Source organism: Pectinophora gossypiella, chromosome 10, assembly GCF_024362695.1.
Source record: "Pectinophora gossypiella chromosome 10, ilPecGoss1.1, whole genome shotgun sequence".
NCBI lineage: Eukaryota > Metazoa > Arthropoda > Insecta > Lepidoptera > Gelechiidae > Pectinophora > Pectinophora gossypiella.
Genome location: NC_065413.1, coordinates 8,473,306 through 8,497,500, shown reverse-complemented (window position 1 = coordinate 8,497,500; position 24,195 = coordinate 8,473,306). Strand labels below are relative to the sequence as shown.

At 37.0% G+C, this 24,195-nt stretch overlaps 1 protein-coding gene and 1 long non-coding RNA gene across 3 annotated transcripts in view; both read left to right on the top strand.

The window, feature by feature from the left end:
* Positions 1-9,420, top strand: part of LOC126370466 (proton-coupled folate transporter-like) — a 13,452-nt gene extending 4,032 nt beyond the window's left edge. Inside the window, exons 4-9 of one of the 2 annotated variants that reach the window (XM_050015335.1) lie at positions 1,316-1,468; positions 1,957-2,149; positions 4,059-4,160; positions 5,814-5,951; positions 7,093-7,176; positions 9,050-9,420. In XM_050015335.1, coding sequence (XP_049871292.1) covers positions 1,316-1,468; positions 1,957-2,149; positions 4,059-4,160; positions 5,814-5,951; positions 7,093-7,176; positions 9,050-9,384 — 1,005 coding nt within the window. In that variant the 3' untranslated portion in view covers positions 9,385-9,420. The remainder of the gene's footprint in view (positions 1-1,315; positions 1,469-1,956; positions 2,150-4,058; positions 4,161-5,813; positions 5,952-7,092; positions 7,177-9,049) is intronic. The other variant, XM_050015336.1, reaches the window with a different exon arrangement.
* Positions 9,421-16,014: 6,594 nt separating this feature from the next.
* LOC126370493 (uncharacterized) lies at positions 16,015-17,006 on the top strand. Its single transcript, XR_007566883.1, has 2 exons — positions 16,015-16,100; positions 16,611-17,006. It is a non-coding gene; the product is annotated as an uncharacterized LOC126370493 (long non-coding RNA).
* Positions 17,007-24,195: the final 7,189 nt, after the last annotated feature.

Genomic DNA, 24,195 nt, shown 5'->3' with positions numbered 1-24,195 from the left:
GCGGCCATCTTGTTTTTTCGCCATTTTGTATTTTTTTCACCGGCCATTAAATTCGACCAAGATTTAAATAGGTTTCGTGAAAGAAAAATTGGTTCAGGTGCGATAGTTTCGCCAGGCCGTAGGGTGTCACCCTGATGCGGAGCAGTTTTCGAAAATCGGGAAGTATTTCCATACTTAACATGACGATTCGATCACAACCCCGATATATATTTTATACCCCGAGACATTTTCTGAAAAAACAAAATTGTGTATGGCGGCCATCTTGTTTTTCCGCCATTTTGTTTTTTTTTCACGCGCTATGGAATTTGACTAAGATTTAAATAAGTGCTCTGAAAGAAATATTGGTTCACGTGCGATAGTTTTGCCAGGCCGTAGAGTATCTCTCTGATGCGGAGCAGTTTTTGGTGACCAGAAAGTATTTCCGTACTCTACATGACGTTTTGAGTAAGCGCCCCATACATTATTTTTACCCAAAGGGGCTTCTTCCAAAATCGACAAAATTTTGTATGGCGGCCATCTTTTTTTTCCGCCATTTTGTTTTTTTTGCACCGGCGTTTGGATTTGATCAAGATTTAAATACGTTTCGTGAAAGAAAAATTGCTCCAGGTTGTATAGTTTTGCCAGGCCATAGGGTGTCTCCCTGATGCTGACCAGTTTTCGAAGGTCGGGAAGTTTTCCCGAAGCCTAAAGAGCGATTTGATCAATATGACTTTACTAACGCACTAGTCGCTCCTACGATTTTTGAAAATTCCCCTCGATTTCTCTGGTCTTCCATCATCAGATCCTGACTTCCTTGACATGGGACCCCCTTGGGTATATCTCCTTTCAAACAAAAAAAGAATTATCAAAATCGGTTCATATACGACGAAGATATGCCCGAACAAACATAAAAAAAAAAAAAAAAAAAAAAAAAAATATACGGTCGAATTGAGAACCTCCTCCTTTTTTGAAGTCGGTAAAAATATATTGTCAATTAATAATTTTGTCCAATATTTCATCTCGATCTTTGGTGTGATCTTCGATTTTCTTCTTTTTCTTTCGCATTGACAGGATTCTTTATCATTTTGATTTGCTAATGTGTGGGAATCGATAAATGTCAAATAGCAATATTGTTTTTTGAGATGAATAGCTTAAATCTGGCCATTTTAACTACCATAAAGTTACATAAATGGTGATGTATGTATTGATATTGATGTAGCGAAAGTGGTGCTTTAGGATCGTAGTAAGTGAAATTCCGTGGTCTCAGCCTAGCTCTAGGGGAAATAGGCGTGGTGTATGTATGTAAGGATTTGTTTATTATGGTATCAACTTCCAGGTGTGCCACGCGAGTGGTCGCGACGTGACCCGCACGATGGGCACGCACCGCGCCGCCATCCAAGTCGCCCACGTGGTCGGCTCAGTCAGTGGGCCCCTGCTCTTCCGCAACTTCGGCTACTACGGTGTGTTTCCCATAGTTTTATTGCTGCAGGTACTCGCTTTGATTACTCAACTGTACCGGCTCTTTATTGCTTCGGTATTAATTCTTTCGAAGATCCGATGTTTAGAATGTTTTATCATTTTAGTCTAATGGGAAGTGCTGAATAAAATTAGAGAATTAAAAAGTACAAAAATGCAATCAGGAATAATACAAAAATATTGTATTTGTTGAGTCGGTAACGGGGTTTTGAAGTGTTTGTTGCCGCGAGCTGATTAGCCGCCTCTTCGGCAAGAGTAATCGGGCATCGTATATTAGTCCTTCGGACTATTGGTTCCTTTAATATTGTACATAATTACTGTTTGAAATTCTATTGAATTGAAATAAACTTTTGCATGCATTTTGAAGTGTCAATCTACTTCATATGTAAGCAATATATTAGTACGATCAAGCGATAAGGGGCCGTGTACACTCACTAATTCCAGCTTTGGCTTTCAACCTATTCCGCCACCAAATCCTTATATATTTTTTTTTAATTTCAGCTGTCATCACTGGTGTACGTAATATTCGCCATGGAAGATGTCAATGTGAACACTGAGAATAAGGTATCTGTGTGCAACTGGAAGCTTCCGTTCAACGCCATCAGCTGTTTGCTGAGGAAAAGGGAGGGGAGGAAGAGGTTCATCATACTACTCATGTTGGTGGTAGCACTTGGAGATAGGATGCTTTTATCAGGTAACATATTTTTAATTATCTATGAGACGATTTGTAACTTAAAAAATAAATGAGAGAAGCATAGTAAAAACCAAAAAAAAATACACGATGGCAAGTAAGGTTAGAATTAGCTAAATAGGTATATCTGTTGGTAAGCTGTGACTGCCTTAAGCGTGTCAATATTCAATATGCAAGTATTCATGATAGTGCACTAACTGTGCTATACGCCACCAATACACAAGCTAATACACCTACTTACCTAATAAATTAAAGTGAGAAATATTTTCAATCAAAAGCACATTCTTTCTTCTTTCTGCTTCCTTAAAAAAGTAAATATTAATAAGTAATATCATCGGTGCTTGCGATACGTTTGTAAATGTGAAAAAAAATGTGGAATTCACGGAAAAATGGGATATTTCTACCTAAGTATCTGATTACCGAACACTATAGGTTCTGGTTCGAAGAAAACACATCGTCAAAGAAAAAAGTAGACATATTTGTAGAGGACACGTACCGAGTCAGGCAAAATAAAACATGTAATCGGTTGATGTGCAGAGTTAGAAGCGTGTTTATTAAGTAAATAGTGCTTATTTTATACTACGGGGAGCAATGACGTGCATGCCTACATTTATAAGGCTTAATAAAATGACTTAATAATATTTATAATATTAATAATATTTGGGCACGTTAAGCCGTTGGTCCCGGCTATTAGCCGTAAAAATACCTCCACCAACCCGAAGTGGAGCAGCGTGGTGGAGTATGCTCCATACCCCTTCCGGTTGATTGAGGGGAGGCCTGTGCCCAGCAGTGGGACGTATATAGGCTATTTATGTAAGTATTAAAATAAAGACTTATTTACTTTTATATACTTAAGTAGAGCTAGGTCGAATAGAGGAGATTAAATTATAAAGACAAACATTTATATTATACTTACTTGCCATTTACAAAGATCACAACGCTTAGCGACAGGATGCTGTTATCAAGTAAAAGAACTATTGATTAATGGTTGATAAGAAATATGTAATTAGGTAATTGGAACAGATAACATCAAGGCTACTTTATTGTTCGACTTCTTGTGAATTAAATAGTTAATTTATAAGTTAGTAGCTAGCTTTACTGCCGTATTAAAGATATCAGATTCGATTTCTGGTAAAGTTTTTTTTTTTCAATGGGATAAATTAAACTGAAAATAATAGTGTACTTATTCTTAATTTAAAAAGTGGCTAAATAAATGAACTCGAATAGATAGATGTTTTAGGGTCGATTTAATACCTAGTCATATTATAGTGTCCATTCGTAAAATAAATAAGTATTTTTTTAATATAACATTCGATCATTCCATAGACATTAATTTTACTTATACATATCTTGAAAATTCAAATAATCAGAAATACCTACTGAGTATGTGACGCCAAGCTTTCAGTTTCGTGGTGAATAAGCAAACGTGAAGTTTTAAAAATAAATGAAAGCGGTGCAAATCCGGGCAAAGGGTAAAGTTCATTCTGCCGCACCCCCACGGTTCATATCACTCAAATATAGCCAAACTTACAGTATGGAAGCAAAATGTCGTAACATTATGCGCCGCGCCGCCAACTTTTGTTATAAGAACATAATAATAGAAGAGCTATAATTTTCATATTAACAAGTATAGGCGCTCAAAGGGTAAAATGTGGGCAAAATATTCTAAAAATTGAGGTCTTGTTAAATACGACGAGATCGTTGACTACTTATATCGTCGTCGACTTATAGTGAATACTACGCACCTTTTTGAAAAATCACATTCTCATGTGATTTAAGAAAACCTTGATTTCTTTCAATTAATTTCAATTCGGGTAAAAATTTAAATCACAAACAAACAAAGGCATAAAGACGTTTAAGTGAGTTTTTAGTTTATTTATGTTAATTCTTAATCTTTTTTATTTGTTCACAGCTGAAGTACTGTTGTCGTACATGTTCTATCGATACAAATTCAACTGGGATGACATCATGTTCGGATCATTCATCGCCTACAGAAATGTTACCAGCTTTGTAGGTCAGTACAAGGATATTACTAACATCATTCGTTGTTTGAAATATATGAAAATCGTTATTTACTTACTACTTTATTGAAATATTTTACCCTGTTGAGAAATACCCAACTTCTATTCTTCTATCGTGTAGGTTGTCCCGATACCGATCCCGCCGGCGTGGTCGACGATTTCCCTCAATCAGTGCTTATCGTTATCGACCCACTAGGGTTGATTAATTCTTTCAAATATTTTTCATTTTGTCTTAGACGACGCCCTGAGCCGAGGTTCGCGCCCAACTGGGCACCCTCAGGCCTGTTGTCGTAAATGTTGTACCGGGTGAGAGCCTTCAGCGCTCCCCATTTGTCTGGCCAAGTAGTTAATGCCATCTGTGGCAAATCTACAATAAGTCACGTCAAAAAAAAAACGTGTGGGTTGTGAGGTGGATGACCGACCTCATAATCCCTGGTGTCAGAGTTATTATTGATCCCCCAAAAACCCCTGACGTGGCTCATGTCACGACTACGTACCTACATCAGTAAATAGTAACCGGGATCGACGGCTTGACGTACGAAGGTACGCACTTCGGAAGCAAAGCACGGATAATCTTACTTCCCCAGTGAAGTGTAGTATGGTAAACAACTTCATTTACTGGAGGAAAAATCCAGTTACATGGACAATCAGGAATGAATTTTAAATTTAAAAAATCCACAAGATATTTATACATGTCCTTCTTCCAGTGATGATATTACTAAGACAATTGTTGACAGTTGTTCTAAAATTTTAAAAGTATTAACATGAAACTTCTTTAAGTAAGAGGAAGATGGGAGATCCTCGAACTCTTGAAGCAGGCTCGTGATATTGACGCTTAGTTGACGTCTCTAGACTAATTCCTTGAAGAGAAAATGCTTTTCTTCAAACAGGAAACGAGCCATTTTACTTATTTAATCAAAAGTTTTACTGCCCCAAGCACACTTTGATTGAAATTCTCTGGAGCCGAACAAAAGGCGACTGACTTTCAAGTTTGCGAGAAAGAAAAACAGAGTATCATTGCGAGTTCTGAAGACTCAGTTTTGCAAAGTAAGTGAAGTAACACAAGTTACAAAAGGAATCCGGGGCGTAGTGATTAGGTAATAGTTACTACAGATTAGGTACTAGTTACCAGGCATATTTTACTCACAAATTATAAAACACACAGCAAGTGATGACGTCATTATTACATCCCAGTGGTGGTGTAAGACATGGCCGCGTTTAGAGTATAGTCAAGTAAAGTCACTGATCCAAATTTAACGGCCTCTTTGGTGTAGTGGTTGAGCGTTGGGCTCACGATCCGGAGGCCTTGCTTTCGATTCCTGGTAGGGACACATCACAATAATCACTTTGTGATCCCTAGTTTGGGTAGGGTAGGACATTACAGACTGATTGTCCGACACATTATCCCAAGCATTATCCCGTTTTTGACAGGGTCCGCTTACCTAACCTGAAGATGTGACAGGTCCGGTTTTTTACAGAAGCGACTGCCTGTCTGACCTTCCAACCCGCGAAGGGAAAACCAGCCCAATGCAGATTAGCTCACATACCTCCGAAAATACATTACTCGGGAATGTGGATTTCCTCACAATGTTTTCCTTCACATTTTTTATAATGAAGAGTGTTGCAAAATATTTGTTCATTTTCAGGCACGTTACTAATCTTGACAATACTGAAGAAGAGGCTGAATCTATCCGACGAGATGGTTGGCATGATGAGTTGTGCGTCCTACGTGTTGGCTACGTCAGGGCTCATCGTCGCTAGCACCACATTCTGCGTGTTCTTGCGTTAGTATACACGAGCTGCTTCACTGCTCGCTTCTTCTTCTATCGTGTGGATTATGTGGTCTATTTCCAATTTCATGAAGCGTGGTGTATGGGTTATTATTGACTGACCAACGGCTTAACGTGCCTTCTGAAGCACGGTCCGTTTTACTTTCGGACAATCGAGTGATCAGCTTGCACGCTGATCATAACCAAACCAGGGCTCACAAAGTAATTTTTGTGATATGTCCCCACCGGGATTCGAACCCGGAACCTCCGGATCGAGAGCCCTACGTTCAACGACTGGACCACGTAGGTCGTTGTATGCTGATGAACTGTCTGAAAAGTGGATAGGTACATAGCAAAACGTCTACCTGTCAGATAAGTTCTGGAAAGATCATCACAGCTTGTAAGCAAATGGTGAAATATACCAGCGAGCTAGTAATCTATGCATTTTACACTACTAGCCACTCATTTACCCAGACATGGTAACCTCACTCACTTTTATCTTCTGCTAAATATGTACCGTTGCCAAAGTATGGTTTGGTCTACCCAAAGGTGGTGGAAAGCTCATGAAGGCCTATGCTCATGCCTAGTGGCGGAACGTACCATATGTTATTTGAAAATAGAACATCCGTGATTAGGACGCCCTCTATGTAAATACTTGGTAAACTATCATGAACACTGAACTCAAAGAGTGTATAATTATGAAACTAGTCACAAAAGTTTTAATGTAGTACATCGAATAAAAACTAGATGGCGCTGGTCAGTGAATTGGAAAATTACTACGTGAACAAGTGAATATTTGATAGAACCTTGATAAGAAATAATGATTTTCATTATATATATTCTGTATCTATTGTGTTCTGTATTATATGTGTGTGTTTGTGGGTAAAAAAATGCAAATACTTACGTAGGTAGATAACCTCGTCATTTCCTTCTAAATCATGGAAAAATAGAGAACTGACGTAACTACATGTCAATACCTACTTTTTAGTTGTTTATTCAAGTTTGTCAAAGATAGTAGAAGTAAATCGATCAATTGAATCTTTAAAATAGACTGGATCAATGATTGTTTTCGTGGAAGGAACTGAGATTGGCGAGTAAGATAAATAGGCCGAATAGTCATTAAAACGTTTTTTTTAAATGTCTTTTTTTGTTACAGTCCCAATCATCGGTATTATAGCACAAGGTTCCCAGGTGGTTCAGCGACCTATATTGAATAAGCAGATTCTACCAACCGAACAAGGTAAAGAACCCGGTATACTCAGTGTATCTACCTTACCTGCTAACATCGGGAGCAGGCAGAAATCCACCCATCATTCATCATCCCTTCATTAAATATCGTCAATTACAATGTTAGAGGATTATGAAGATTAATAATTTACGTATATCTATTGTATTTATGTATTTTATGTGAGTAATTTCCTTTTTGTAAGTATTTATTTTTTTATACAAGTTGTTGCACCGTCCTGCACCAAATTGTGATAAATGTTTTCTTGCCACTGGTTGCCTGGAAAAGATTGCTGCTTAGCAATAAGGCCGCCAGATTGTACTGTATCTTTCGTCCATTTGTGTAAAACTTGTTTTGTATGTTTTGTGCAATAAAGTATATTTGTATTGTATTGATTTTCCAAATCATAATATTTTTTGTAATAGCCTATTTATAAATAATTAACTCAAGTTCTATTTTATGTACCAAGCCGCGTGATTGTTGATATTATTTATTTATGTACCTACTTACCTACTTATTTATCTATGTTATAATTTATAGCAATGGATGTCTTACCTCATAAATAATTTATTCGACTTCGAACCTGACATTCGAAATTGTAAAATGTTTTATCGATTTATCACACTTTGATTACTGTCATACTGAACGGCTGTATATTATCTGGCGCTCCATAAATTATCTGTTGTATACAGCCCACTAAAGGTGTATTATTTGTTTATGAATAGATATTTTATTAATGTACTTACGTCATGTCATTTCTTATATACATACTCTGATTTTATCGTTCATTAAAACGTTAAAAGGAGCAAAGCTACTACTACAAAGACGTTGTATTCAGTGTATTTCGTTTTTTGTAATTTAAAACTAAACTATTAGGTAAATTTCTAGCATAGTATTACGATATTTATCCAAGCACATATCATACGCTACGTCTTTTGTTATTTTTATTTGTCGTGATTTATTGTAGATTTGCTGCAAATGGCATTAACTACTTGGCCGGAACAGCGTCTACTGGTCAAAGCCCTCGATATAATACGCACCGCGCGCGGCGCAAAACCCGTGCCGCGGTGGTTGCAGTTCTTTGTATCAAAGTAAAGTCTTACAGAAAAATAAATTACTCATGTTGTTTATTCAGATTAACTAGTACATATTACGTACAAACTATTGCTAATACGTCTGGACTTTATAGATAATGAGTTCAAAATACTCGGGGTAAAACCCTAGGTAGAGTTTTAGATCAAATAGTTTTATATTTTTTATCGTAGATCGATATCAGAAACCTAAATTCCTCGATTGTCTATCTTTTATTATTTTTTCCTTATCAAGAATTGTAGCGTTGACAGCGACTCCCCGAACGGCGACTGCTTGACATCACGTCTGTCACCTGTCAAGAGAATGCATTTTATAAATAACCATAATGTTATCCCTTACAACTACATGTATATTAAGTCGTGGATAGTAATTAGGTACGTGCAAATGCATATCACGTGTGAGACTAAAATCTGATTATCTACCTACTTACTAGTCTTGCAATGTGATATGACATATATTTTTAAACTACTTAAAGGTCTGGGTGTTAAAAACGCCACATCGAAGCATTTCATCTAAAAAAGAAATATTGCAATGCAAACGGATGTCAAATAGCAATATTACTTTTTAGATGAGTTGCTTTGATGTGACGCCTTTAACCCCTGACCATAAAAAGTAGATTTGTATGTGTTGAAAATCAGGGTTAAAAAAGATTTTCTACAACAAAACAATAAGAATAAGCATCTATCTAATTTTTCATTTTGAACGTGAACCTCTGAGCCACCCTGTAATGTTGATGGAAGTGTTACATTCAACAATAATTGTACTACCTATTGCAATAATGTTTTATTATTTACAGGTAAAATATACAGCGTACTGGGAGCCCTGGAGTCAGCCACGCAGACAATATCTTCCCCTCTATACTCCTTGCTGTACAAGAAAACCGTAGCCAATACTCCAGATGCCTGGCTTATCCCAGGAATCATTCTCGCCGTACTACAAGCATTATCTTATTTTACCACCAAACGACTGAATAGCAATAAAAACCCACCACCCGTCGAAAGCCTTGCCAAGAAAAATATACCCTTAGAACCAATAAAAACATCGAAAGCTGAAAAAGTAGAAGACAAGTCAGAGTCAAGTGAAAAACCGACGAAAGAACAATCGGCTAGTCAAATAAGTAGTCCTGATTAGTTGTATAGGTATTGAAATAAAGTCTTTTTAAGAAAACGCCTGGATTTTATTGTCATTTTCCTTATTCCGTCATTCTATTTGTAAAATTATCAAAGATTTTTTTTGACATGACTTATTATACATTTGCCGCAAATGGCATTAACTACTTAGCTGGACAAACTTATAAAATAGCACTGTAAAACTCTGTATTAGTTTTGAAAATTAGCAGGATGTACCACAGGCAAGCGAGGTTGACTTGGACGCTTGCTGGAGGGACTGGTCGGAATACGCACAGAACCGCGAAAAATGGAAATAGGGAAGTAGGCCTTTGCCCATCAGTGGAATCATGTAGATTAGCTTAGATAATATTTAGTACTCACCTAACTGAATACCGTGTCTATGATTTTACAAATTAAATTGACTTACACGAAGGTTCAAACGCGTATAAGTAGCTAATTCCTGTAGACATCATCTAATTTTATTTTAAGTTATACCTGTCATTTTCTTATCCGCCGAAAAGAAAAGGGATAATCGCCAGGCATAAAATTTCTGGAACACAAATACACTACATCACACATCACTATCAGCCCATTAACTTCCCCACTGCTGGGGCACGGGCCTTCCCTATGGATGGATAGGGAGATCGGGCCTTAAACCACCACGCTGGCCAAATGCGGATTGGTGGTTATTAACGACTGCTAATGCAGCCGGGACCAACGGCTTAACGTGCCTTCCGAAGCACGGAGGTCTTCGAGATGAAAACATTTTTTTTTGTGGTCACCCATCCTATGACCGGCCTTTGCGAAAGTTGCTTAACTTCAACAATCGCAGACCGAGCGCGTTTACCGATGCGCCACCGAGCTCCTCAACACAAATACAAATATAGTTTATTGCACCAAAATAAAAATAAATAATTACAAAAGACTCTTAACTAGGTACATGGCAAACACGAATTAATAAAAAAACAAAAAAAAAATTAGAAAAAAAAAATAAAAAATAAAATTTTTAACAAAAAAAAAACCGACTTCAAACGCAAAACTAAAAAGCAATAAATAAATTTACTTCGCACAAAGTAATTAGTACGTATTTTCAATTAGTTAATTAATTTATAATTCTGAAGCCGGTGCCAAGGAAATGCTACAACGAAGTACCGATTCATATATTTTTCAATACTGATTGTTTTGTAATTTTTTGTTTGACATTGTTTTGTAATTGCTTTGATATAGGTATTAAACAATATTGTGTGTACATAGTAATTTGATATTGTAGTAGGTTGTTGTAGCATTTACTTGGCACCGACTTCAGAATTATAAATTAATTAACTAATTGAAAATACGTACTAATTACTTTGTGCGAAGTAAATTTATTTATTGCTTTTTAGTTTTGCGTTTGAAGTCGGTTTTTTTTTTGTTAAAAATTTTATTTTATTTTACGATTTTAAGTGATGGTTAGACCGAGCAAGGATGCAGACAGACAGATTTTCTGATTTATATTCATATATAATAATATAATATATTATTAGTAGTGATCACAATTATTATTGATGAACATGTTTACACACACACACTCACACACGCGCTAACGCACACGAGCACACGCGCACGTACACACGCACACACACAGATACACGCACACACACACACACATGTGTATGTGTACATACACACATGTGGTTGTCAGTGGAAGCTGCTATCATACACACTCACGCATACATATAGATACAGTAGATTTCGCGTGGTTCGCTCGCTGCTAAAGCAGCTCGCGTGTCCTGTTTATTCGAAACTGTCCCTCTTCGTATGGCGGCCATCTTGTTTTTCCGCCATTTTGTTTTTTTCCACCGGCGACAGAATTTGACCAAGATTTAAATGGGTGTCGTGGAAACAAACAAAATCCAGGTGCAATAGGTTTGCCAGACCGTAGGATGTCTCCCTGATTGGGAGCAGTTTTCAAAGATGACGTTCCGATCACACCCCTATACATCATTTTTACCCCCAAGACATTTTCTGGAAAAACAAAATTTTGTATGGCGGCCATCTTGTTTTTTCGCCATTTTGTATTTTTTTCACCGGCCATTAAATTCGACCAAGATTTAAATAGGTTTCGTGAAAGAAAAATTGGTTCAGGTGTGATAGTTTCGCCAGGCCGTAGGGTGTCACCCTGATGCGGAGCAGTTTTCGAAAATCGGGAAGTATTTCCATACTTAACATGACGATCCGATCACAACCCCGATATATATTTTATATCCCGAGACATTTTCTGAAAAAACAAAATTGTGTATGGCGGCCATCTTGTTTTTCCGCCATTTTGTTTTTTTTTTACGCGCTATGGAATTTGACCAAGATTTAAATAAGTGCTCTGAAAGAAATATTGGTTCACGTGCGATAGTTTTGCCAGGCCGTAGAGTATCTCTCTGATGCGGAGCAGTTTTTGGTGACCAGAAAGTATTTCCGTACTCTACATGACGTTTTGAGTAAGCGCCCCATACATTATTTTTACCCAAACGGGCTTCTTCCAAAATCGACAAAATTTTGTATGGCGGCCATTTTTTTTTCCGCCATTTTGTTTTTTTGCACCGGCGATTGAATTTGATCAAGATTTAAATACGTTTCGTGAAAGAAAAATTGCTCCAGGTTGTATAGTTTTGCCAGGCCATAGGGTATCTCCCTGATGCTGACCAGTTTTCGAAGGTCGGGAAGTTTTCCCGAAGCCTAAAGATCGATCCGATCAATATGACTTTACAAACGCACTAGTCGCTCCTACGATTTTTGAAAATTCCCCTCGATTTCTCTGGTCTTCCATCATCAGATCCTGACTTCCTTGACATGGGACCCCCTTGGGTATATCTCCTTTCAAACAAAAAAAGAATTATCAAAATCGGTTCATATACGACGAAGATATGCCCGAACAAACATAAAAAAAAAAAAAAAAAAAAAATATACGGTCGAATTGAGAACCTCCTCCTTTTTTGAAGTCGGTAAAAAAAATAATTAGATGGTGTCTGCAGGAATTGAGCCCTATACCTAAGTAAAGAAAATCCTTCGATTCCACTTTCCCAAAAAAGTTGTCCCTCCTTCTTCTACTTACTACCGCCTTCTACACATTTTACTAAAATTTGGGTAATCAAAAATATAATCATGATAGTACGACAATTTTATGACCGTCTGTTAATAACGTCATTGATCATGTGATGATCATTTATATTGACAATGGATTAGACAATTGTATTGATATTGCCAATCGTGAGATTACTTAAGCGTGTATAAATAATCTCACAAGTCACGAGACCAAATTACGATGCAAAATACGTAGTAAGTAAAAATCGTAAAATACTAAATCTATCGACTGCTGTTGACTTCATCCGATGATTAATTAAAGAAATATAAGAAAGTATCTAAAGAGCTCGGTGGCGCAGCGGTAAACACGCTCGGTCTGCTTTCCTTTCGCAAAGCTTTCGCAAAGGCCGGTTATAGGATGGGTGACCACAAAAAAAGTTTTCATCTTGAGCTCCTCCGTGCTTCGGAAGGCACGTTAAGCCGTTGGTCCCGGCTGCATTAGCAGTCGTTAATAACCATCAATCCGCACTGGGCCCGCGTGATGGTTTAAGGCCCGATCTCCCTATCCATCCATAGGGAAGGCCCGTGCCCCAACAGTGGGGACGTTAATGAGTTTATGATGATGAAGAAAGTATATACACACATCATTGGGCCTTGGCCATCTTATTAGATGATTTAATCAATATCTGTCGTAGGGGTGCTACAACGCCGCGCCGCTCATGGCTAATACACACATAGATACATAACCATAATATACATCATGTGTACGTCCTACTATTTACTAGGAAGATGGGCAAGCCATATTCAGAATTGTACTCTCTGACGATGCGATTAAATCCCAGTATCGAATTTAGAGATAAGTAATAAGGAGAGTATAAAAATAACTGTCACTTGTAGTAGAACAATGGCCCCGATTCCTGCAGACACCGCCTAATTTTATTTTAAGTTATATCCGTCATTTTCATATCCGTCGAAAAGGAAAGGGACGGATGATTCACAGCTCTTAATTTTAGGAAGAATGAGTAAATGAATGAATAACCCGGGCGAATCAAAAGGTATGTCGCTGGTATGCAATCCGTTTGACGTGCTGTCTACTTAACTGTGTCGGGTTATTGACGGATTTAAAATTTTTAGACGGTTGGTTTAGATTTGTGCTTAAAATTGACGTGTGTTCCATAAATTTTATGCTTGTCGATTACCCGTCCCTTTCCTTTTCGGCGGATAAGAAAATGACAGATATAACTTAAAATAAAAATTAGATGGTATTTACAGGAATTAGCACCAATGTCTGCTGATATCACACCCCGGACACTCCATACAAACAATCTCGTTTTACACAGACACTACACACTGATATTATCAACATGTGCAACTGTGTGTGTGACGTCTGAGGGCTGCCAAACAATACCTAATTTAACCGTCATTACTTACTTAGGTAGGTAGTAATATTTACGAAATATCCTTTTATAATAATCAGTTAATATTTATTTACCATACAAATCACAAACAAGAATTTTTGAAGAAGCTTCACAATATAAATAAATAGGCTTTACACTTGACTTAAAACACTGAACTAATTAGGTAATTGCATTCAGATTATTTTTACATTAAGCAATTAGCCTAGATTCAATTTTATTACAAATTATTAGCATATTTTGATGATCTATCACCATGAAAAATGGACATTTATAGGCACTGCGCAGGCGAGATCATATTAGAATCAGAGGAAAGAAAGTCGGCGTCCAATTTCAAAACTCGCTAGAGATTGACCAAGACACAAACAAACCAACCCACTGATAGGATTAAAAAAATGCTTTTTAATAATCACTATCACCAACAACATCAGCCTATAGCAATCCATTGATGGACATACGCCTCTCCCAATCCGCACAACTCAGCTCGCAGTTCCCTTAGTAGATATTATAAATTGAAGTACATTAAGGAAAATTGATCTGGTTATTAGATATGATCACTTGACAATAATTCTTTATTTTTATAAATAATTTAATCTTACTAATCCAGTAACATTCACGCTAAAAATATCAGATCCGCATGATTTTTTATTGGCGTTAATAAATCTATAGATAACGTCGCGTAAAAATAGTCCATAACGCCTTTCGTCAAGTATATTTTTAGACTACATTAGATGACAAATTATAGGGTTCAACCAAACTATTTGGTGGACGTTCTTTTACTCAATAAAAGGTTCTATTTATAAATAAACTACCTCCGTGGTCAAGTAGTTGAGCGTTGGGCTCACGATCAGGAGGTCCCGGATCGAATCCCGGTGAAGGCATGTCACAAAAATCACTTTGTGATCCCTAGTTTGGTTAGTACGTTAGTATTATATGATCTGTGGTTAAGACATTACAGGCTGATCGCCTGAATGTCCGAAAGTAAGATGGTATGTGCTTCGGAAGACACGTTAAGCCGTTGGTTCCGGTTACAAAATTTGAGCGGGAAATGCGAAAGTTTTCTTGAAATCAACAAGTCTTGTTGATGCCAATAGTAACAATGAATATTATGAATGAATATAACTTGACGATGATAATGATGATAAAACCTAACTAGAAACTATAAAAAACCGGAATATGTAAATACTAGTCAATGATGGCTATTATGTTGGTCTAACAAAGCTTGGTAAGGTGTGGGTACTTAGTTCATATTGCGATGGATGTACCTGTGACTACTCCAATAAGGATGTAGGCGTGAGCCTATGTGTGATTTATATAATGTAATTAAATTAGTACGAGTTTTTACTAATCCGATTTATATCACTACCGTCTGAAAAATACTGAAAGCCATCTTTCTTTTTTTTTTTTGACGTGACTTATAGTAGATTTGCCGCAGGTGGCATTAACTACTTGGCTCTCACCCGGTACAATGTTTAAGACAACAGGCCTGAAGGTGCCCAGTTGGGCGCGAACCTCCGCTCATGGCGTCGTCTGAGAAGAAAAAATATTTGAAAGTATTAATCGACCCCAATGGGTCGATAGCGATAAGCGCTGATTCAGGGAAGTCGTCGACCATGCCAGCGGGGTCCTGAAGTGTTTGGTGTCGCAAGGCTAAAGTAATCGGGTCGTCGGGATCGTATCATACATCCTTCGGACGCCGATACTTTTCAGTACCGTCCCTAAGCGGGATGTATTCGGAAGCCGCAACCACCAGGGGAAGCCTGAATGCCATGGAAACGACAAGAAGTTAGAGGTTTAACAGCTTCGACCACCATTGATTGGAAAAGAACACGGAACTAAATTAAATTTACATCCGCTGCTACCGAAACTTGTTTATCATCATCTATAACATGTTTTATTCAACTAGCTATTTTCCGCGAGATGTTCATAAGATAGACGATTAACACTCCAAAGCGAAAGTTTCATAGCGTAATCAGTGTAATTTGTTATTTCTCAGAACACAAATTAGAATAATAGGTTCATGCGGAACCAGAGTAGCACATCAGTCGATACTTATCAGCGATTGAACTAAAAATAGCACCTCGTGGACCAAATAGCACAAAGGAAGTGGGTGGCCCGATACGATCTCAGATTGATAAACGATTCATATAAAATGTATGCGATTGCTAACAGCAGACAGATTAAAACGCAATCAGTCAAGCAAGCAAGTCGCAGCTTAAGTAACCTTCTTTACCTTCGTACTGAAAGCCTACCTACTATTTAAATACAAGTGAGTATCCTCATTAACGGCATCTGTGGTCTAGTGGTTGAGTGTTGGGCTCACGATCCGGAGGTCCCGGGTTCGATTCCCAGTGGGGACACATCACGAAAATTATTTGTGGTCCCTAGCTTGGTTAGGACATTACAGGTTAATCATCTGATTGTCCGAAAGTAGAATGATCAGTGCTTCAGAAGGCACGTTAAGCTGGTCCCGGTTACTACTTACTGATGTAAGTAAGTAGTCGTTACATGAGCCATGTCAGGGGCCTTAGGCGGCTTAATAGTAACCCTGACACCAGGGTTGATAAGGTTAGTACTCCACCTTACAACCCACACGATAGAAGAAGAAGTATCCTCATTAGATGTTCGCTAATCACTCAGTAGATATCATGTTAAAATCTGAATTTACATCCCTTATACAAATCCACCATCTTCTAGACACCTTCTTGCCAGTCCCTATATAGGTACGCTATCAATAAAATTATGTCATTTTTACTAATCGTAACAATTTCTTCCGCAGAATGCAGCGCCCCACTCCATGCTTCACCGCCGGTGGCTTCAACAACGGGCCCCACAGGATGGCACCAAACCCCTGCTTCGGCCCCGCTCGCATCCCCCACCAGTATGGACCTTGTTTCGGCCCCATGCCTATGGCCCCCGCTTACCAGCCTAGTTCCTGCTTCATGTCTGCTTCAGCAATAAAAGGCCAAATGGGCCCCAATGGCCCAGTAAAGCGATACGATCCCTGCTTCCGATGATCACAAGTTCTAAATAAATTATTTACTAAATCGTCAAGCAAGATGCAAGCGATATGGAATCTCGTTGAATTGTTGTATTGTAATGTTTTAATTGAAGCCTAGTTTTATTAAAAAATGCTTACTATTAAGTTAAATAAACTATTATTTTTCTATATTTATGGATTTTATTTCTAAGACTGCTTTTCTCCTTAAGTTGTAAGTAGGTAAATATTCTAATGCATTATATACCTACCAGCAGAATCTGCACGACAAACACGCCGCGTGTGGCGCGAATTATATCGAGGACTTCAACCAATAGCGGTTCGACGTCTATCTACGTAGATAGCATTCGCTGCGTTTATAGGTAGAAGCCCTCGATATGAGTCATGCAGACCCTGCAAGAGCAAGTTGAACATAAAATGTCAATAAAAATAATTTTCAATTGAGGAAATACCTACCCAATGCGTCTAAATCTTTTTCCTGAAAGACTAGAGCGTCTAAAGTTTTTACGCAGTTCTTGGAATATTAACAACATTAAATAAGTAACATTATTACTTGTACCTAACCTAACCTAACCTAACCTAACCTAACCTAACACAACACGATATTTACACTTAAGTACAATAAAATCACATTTAAGTAGTTAATTACAGCAAATAGTAGTTTTTATTTTGACGTGACTTATTGTAGGTTTGCTGCAAATGGCATTAATTACTTGGCCGGAAGCAAATAGTAGTAGTAATTGGAAAATAAACAAATATTTTATTGGTAATCTAACACATCAAATGAAATTTTTGACTTACGATACCACTTTTTTGACGTGACTTATTGTTGATTTGCCACTACCTTTGGCCTATTAAAGCTCGGTTAACGCAGGCAGGTACTTTTTAGTTCTTCATGTGATGACTGTACTTTTCGACTACCCCAGATGGGAATATGGACGTGAGCTTACTTATATACATAACATAAATAGCCTAAACATCTCACTCCTTGGCACAGGCCTCCCCTCAATCAACCTGAGCTTACTTAAAAGTTTTATTTTATTGAATCCCCGCTATTGCAAGTAACTTTTCCAACAAACATGCCCAAGTCCACGGAAATGCGAAATTTGCCGTAATAGTCTGTCATTACCAAAAATCCCTGCGAAATGCTACTATAAAAAACTACGCACTCAACAAACAATACGTAAACACGGAAACACGAAACGTTTTACCCCACTACTTAATCACACTTGTAAATGAACGATGAGCAGAAATAACAATGCGACTGATATACATACGATGACTATTGTAAAGGCTTAAACTTCCATACACGTCATCAGTGTTGGGTTTTCACTAAAATCGGCCACGAGATAATGTCATCCAGCAGATAGTTCGAAGATTTAAGAGATTGCCGTCTGGGAAAAAGATATGTTCGTGTCAAACAACCATAATACAGGTGCCATCACCGTACTTTGTTCACAGTTCTTGTACTTACTTACTTGTTTTATATAGTTTAGGAAAAACTATTTAATTGTTATAACGTGTTTATATCAATTCTTTGTTGTGTAATGTAATATAATTCACAGTACAAGTCATCTTCTTTACGACACCAGGTTTGATGAGGTCGGTCATTGATCTCATAATCACAACCCACACGTGCGAAAAAGTTTAAGTTTTCCACTCCATAATACTTTACAATTCAAAATTGAAATATTATACTTACTACTATCAAAACTTTCAATTATAGACAGACTTGAAAAGATAGACAAACAGAATTGAAACCAAACAATTCAATAAATAGTTCCCATACGTCTTAATCAAATTAATGCAGATTTGAAGGTAACACTCGAATTTAGGAAATCCCAAGTAAGAATATACCAGATAACCCTTTCAAGATAACTGGAAAACTGATATCTCCGGATATATTTAATAAGAGCCTTCAGATGGATGACATTAGTAACTGAATTGTGAACAAAACGATAGTGCGAAAAACAAGTGCTGTAACTGCTTTGGTTGTTGAGGACTATAAGTTGTTATTTACCATAATTCTTTACGGTAAGACATTATTTTTTATATAACATCGAGTGCAACTACTATATAGTCCTCTTTATCGTGTCCGATAACGGCTACCTTAGTCATATGTGGCTGGCGAAATCGTTGTTTGTTTTAAACACACGCATCACATCGAGTGCAGTAGAGCTGTTCATCACTGGTGTGTGTGTAAGAGGGCTTGGGATGAGTCTTCCGTATGTGACGCTTCTCATCCAAGACTACAAGTTGAGCTTCTTCGAAGCTTTCTGCACCTTTTCGAACTTCAGATCGCCATTAGTTCATCATCATCAATTTAAGAGCCACGCTATTGTCGGTGCAGCATTTTCCATTCTTGTCTATCAACGGCCAATTCTTTGACACGACGTTCGCCTTATCTTTAATTACTTACTTTCTAGGTAACTTTAGGTTTACTTACTAGGTAATAGTACGAAATAATTAGGACGCGGGTCTAGACTAAGACAGTGATTTTTGAGTCACTCTGGACCTGTGGTTCACTGGCTTGCTTCTCAAACGGGGAACGCCAGTTCGAACCCCGGTACTGGATTGGCACCTATGACTTATTAACATATTATATTAAGTACGTACAGTTTTCACTAACATCCGGCCAAGTAGTTAATGTCATCTGCGGCAAATCTACAATAAGTCACGTCAAAAAAAAAGGTTTTCACTAACACAGTTCTCTCGACCATTATCGATACCGCCTATCACGTTACTCTTACAGAAAGCTTGGTGGCTCGGTGGGTACTTAGTTCATCTTGTGATGAATATACCTATGACTACCCCAATTGGCATATATTCGTGAGCTATAATATAACTATAACTTAGTTTCTAATTAATGGACAAATAACAAACACATACCTTTTAAAAAAATAAAACAAATCTTCCAAAGCGTCACTTCGAGGCAAGGTGCCCAACAGGCTGGCAGCATTACCTCTCTGCATCGCCAGACTTATTCTTTGACAAAAATAACTACCAGCTCTTTCATCCCCGAAGCCCCGATAAGACGCATTGAAAGATCCATCGTGAGCTCATTTTATGTTATTATTTTTATATAACCAGCAATTATTGTGTCTAGACGATGTCGGGACCAGGAAGTGATGAGCAAAAACCCTGCAGACCACCGTCATACGAGAGACCTCACCCGCCACCCGATCCGGATCGCACCAGAAATCCTACCAGGGCCAGGACTACTTGAATGACGATGATTTGTTGAAGAGAGATGCCATACAATATGCTGCATAGAAGAATGAAGTAGATTATGTTGACATAGAACTTCGATGTAAAAACATGTAGAAGTATAATGAAGATTTGTAATAGAGAATAGAGCTTAACTCTACCTTGTGTTAAGTTATTTTTTTTATTGTTAAGTTCCTAATTTAAACCACAGAAACTTAGCTTTTTAAAAGTTTCTCTTGAATCTCTTTTAGTTTAAGTGTAAACAAGAATAAAAATAAGACTTAAATTAAAAAGGTGTTTTATTACACATCTCTACAATTCTACATTTTATATTACGCAAACTTTTCACATCTATGACAAAACAAAAAAATTGCTAACAGCAAATAGAACTAGATCCACCTACTGCATAGGTACAATCAAAAATTTTGATTTATCTTATATCTAACTGCCAGAGGTACGCATTTTCAATAGTTACTAAGTTTACATATAAGTTGTGTATATTATTACAAAACACAATCTGCCATCCAAAACCGACATTCCTTCAACAAAATAAAACTATCCTTAGGTTATATAAAATAAATGAACAAAGAATTAAATTTATTTACAAAACCCCTAAACTTTTTAAACTTAACATCCTCCGTAGTCTAGTGGTTAGATGAGTCAATGTCAAAAACACTTTTTGAGACTTTCCTTCGTTTGGTAAAGACATTGAAGGCATGAATAATCTGATTGCCCGAAAGAGTAAGATGATTCTGTGCTTTAAACAATATAAATATAAAATAATGTAAAATTTACAATTCAAGACCTGAAGCTTCTATTCGTCAAATAATCCCCCCGAGTTGTTCCATGCGCAAAGGTACCACTTGCCGTATTACCACGTTGCTGTGGCAATGGGCAACCTTAGCGCCAGGAAGCCTAGGAAAAGTGACTAAATATACATATATATATTAATTGACACTCAAAAACAGCTGGATCATGATGATGCTGTAGGTGATGATGTTGACGATGGTACCGAGGATCATGGAGTAATTGAGGTAAAACAACCTGTAGGCGGTGAACTGCAGCCGGTTGGTGCTCACCAGCTGTCTGAACGTCTGCAGGATCGTCTTTCTAGACTGGTCTAAAATTTCAATGAAAATGTTAAATCACTTTTGATAGAGGGTTACGTACTACTAAATTGTATGCAAGCGATCAATGAAAACTCTAGCACATAATCTAAACATAGTGTTGTGTGTGATAATGTGATATTTTGTGTTTTATTTGAAATAAAGTACTTATGGAATTATGATGAAAAACTATAAAGCGATAAGAGTGAAGGAAGCGAAGGTGGTGTATCAGGTTCGTAGTAAGTAGAAATCCGTGGTTTCTACCTACCCCAACGGGAAATAGGCGTCATTTTATGTATGTATATATCGTGGCCATATCATAGAATTGATCATTTCATGAAATGATCGACCATTTCATGAAATGGTCGTATTTCATGAAATAGAACAACATTCGTTGGCCACATCATGATGTGGTTTGGCCAGATCAATGAACACAAAACGTTTAACGATATGACCAACTAAATGCATGATTACTTCATGATATGGCCAAACGTTAGTGATCATATCGTAAAATAGTAACATTATCCACCGGTAGTGGCGCTGGTGTCGCTTTGTTTATGTTTTGCATAATGGCGGCGGACAATAATTATTCTTGTGTGAACGCGAATCATACGAATAATAATGAGCAAATACAAGATAAAAGTGCATTGAAGCAATGTTTTGACACTAAGGTGAAAAGAAAAACTCGTATTAACAGTAGACAGCAACTTTATTTTTATTTTTAGGTTATATGGCAAATAATGAAGGTCGAGAGACCACGCTACGTAAATCAATGGACTATTATTGGATTTCAAAATATGATATAATTAAAACTGCGAATGAAGAGATATTAATTTAAAAAAAGAAAAATATAGACGATCCTACTGTCCGTAAAGTTTCTTTTTTTGACGTGACTTATTGTAGATAATGCCGCAGATGGCAATAACTACTTGAAACAGGATTCTATTAAAACGCATAAATGTTTTTGTCATAATTTAAATTATCATAATCCTTTTTTTTATAATTTTTACAAGGCATAACAGTAGGTTAGGGTGCGGCGGGGGTGGCCCTTGGGCCACCCCTACGCCGCCAGTATGTTTATCTTACACACGAAAAGTATACTGAATGATGACCAATGGCATGAAATAGTGTCAAAAAATATGACGACGACTTCAAAGCGAGATGCAGTTACGGCGTATATGTCAACTACATCAACACTCCGTTAATCGAAAATGACTTTTTAATTTTTAATTGACTTTTAAACATTTTTGTACTTTGTACTAGAGTAATACATTATTTCCTACCTTATTTCGCGTTTTTATTACACCACTTATCATGGACACCCTACATTAATGATATGGCCAAACGTGGATGGAAATATCATTAAACGTTGACGTTTAAACGATATGGTCAGTTGAAGTTGGCCATTTCATGAAATACGACCATTTCATGAAATGGTCGATCATTTCATGAAATGGTCAATTCTATGATCTGGCCACGACATATGTACTACGAACCAGATGTCATAATAAAAGTGAGACTTACCACAGCGAAAATCGATCAAATATTTGACAATGAGTGTGTCAATGTGCTCGACTTCTTTGCCGATCTGGTCGTTGACGTAGCAACCGATGAAACACCACAAGAAGGGAAGAATATTTCGTGCCATTACTAACACGGGCCGATCAACCTATGAAACAGAAAGCGCAACCTTTTAACAATTTGTACTGGTATCTTGCAGAATTATTTTATGATTTTAAGGTAACCCGCGGCATTGCGTTAGTAAGGATGGTAGGCGTTAATAAATAGTTTCTCAGATAAGAATAAAGAGCTAAAAAAGGAGGTATGGTGAAAAAAATAAAGAAAAGGCATGATGCTAATGTAAATAAGTGTTACATAAATCTAAATCTATTAAAGAATCATAGATAGAGGTACTTATTTACATTGTTATTTTATTTAGGCGGGTACCTAATATACACTTTAACTTATTAGGTACTTACGTTATTGCAAGCAATCATGGTAACACCAAACACAGAATTGGTGAACATTAACCAAATTGTTAGAAGCATCTGAAACAATAGTTATTTGTTATGCGTGTCGAATTTAAATTACTAACGGATTAGTCTAGAATTGACTTACGAGCGCAAACGAAACACAAAACAAATTTCCTCTCGTCTCGTATAAAATATACAACTTTTCACCTCTAGTACTAACAACAAAATTTGTAGGTTATAGCTAAATTCAAATGTGAGTACTTATAGAATATAATTATACAAACCTGAAAACCATGATGCTGATCTAACAACTGGATACAAGTAGCAAGACTGTCGTAGATTCTGCAATGAAATTGGATATCGAAATTGTTTCCTTCCTCATCTTCCATAAATTTAATATCCACGTTTAATAAGTACTTCAATTTCTCCCACGCACTTGGTAACTTTTTAATTAAACAATTATTTCGAATTTTCACGTCCAAAGTCAATAGGCGCAACATTTTGAGATTTAAATATTTTAAAATAGCAAGCATTAAGGATAAGTGATATACTAAATGAAACACTGATAAGTACGTAGGAATCGTTATTAGAAGAACAAAAGGATCAGATTGCAGAAATTCTAAAATAACGAAACTGATTAGCGTGGAAGTTGTTACAACGAATCCAAAGTAGAATTTAATTGCTAACATTTTCAAATTGCTCGCACCAATTTTAAAATCACCAATAATTTTGTTCACATTCTCATATAGTTCAGAACAAACTGTGTTTCCATATGCAACATTAGTGACAATCACTAAAATATTGACAATAGTATCGTTCATCTTATAAATTATATTTAAATTATTCTTCATATTTAAAGTCATTGTAGATTTGATGATGATAACGTTACTTGCAATTATAAACCCAATTACAATGAACGACCAGAATTTAGACAACAGAGACGTTTTAATACATATCCCTGAAGAAGAAACGAAAGGTTTGGCTATTCCAAAAATTGAGAATACAAAGTTGATAAAACGCAAATAATATTGAATCATTTTCGTTGTACTTTCAAGACCAATCACACAGAAAGAATGAAAA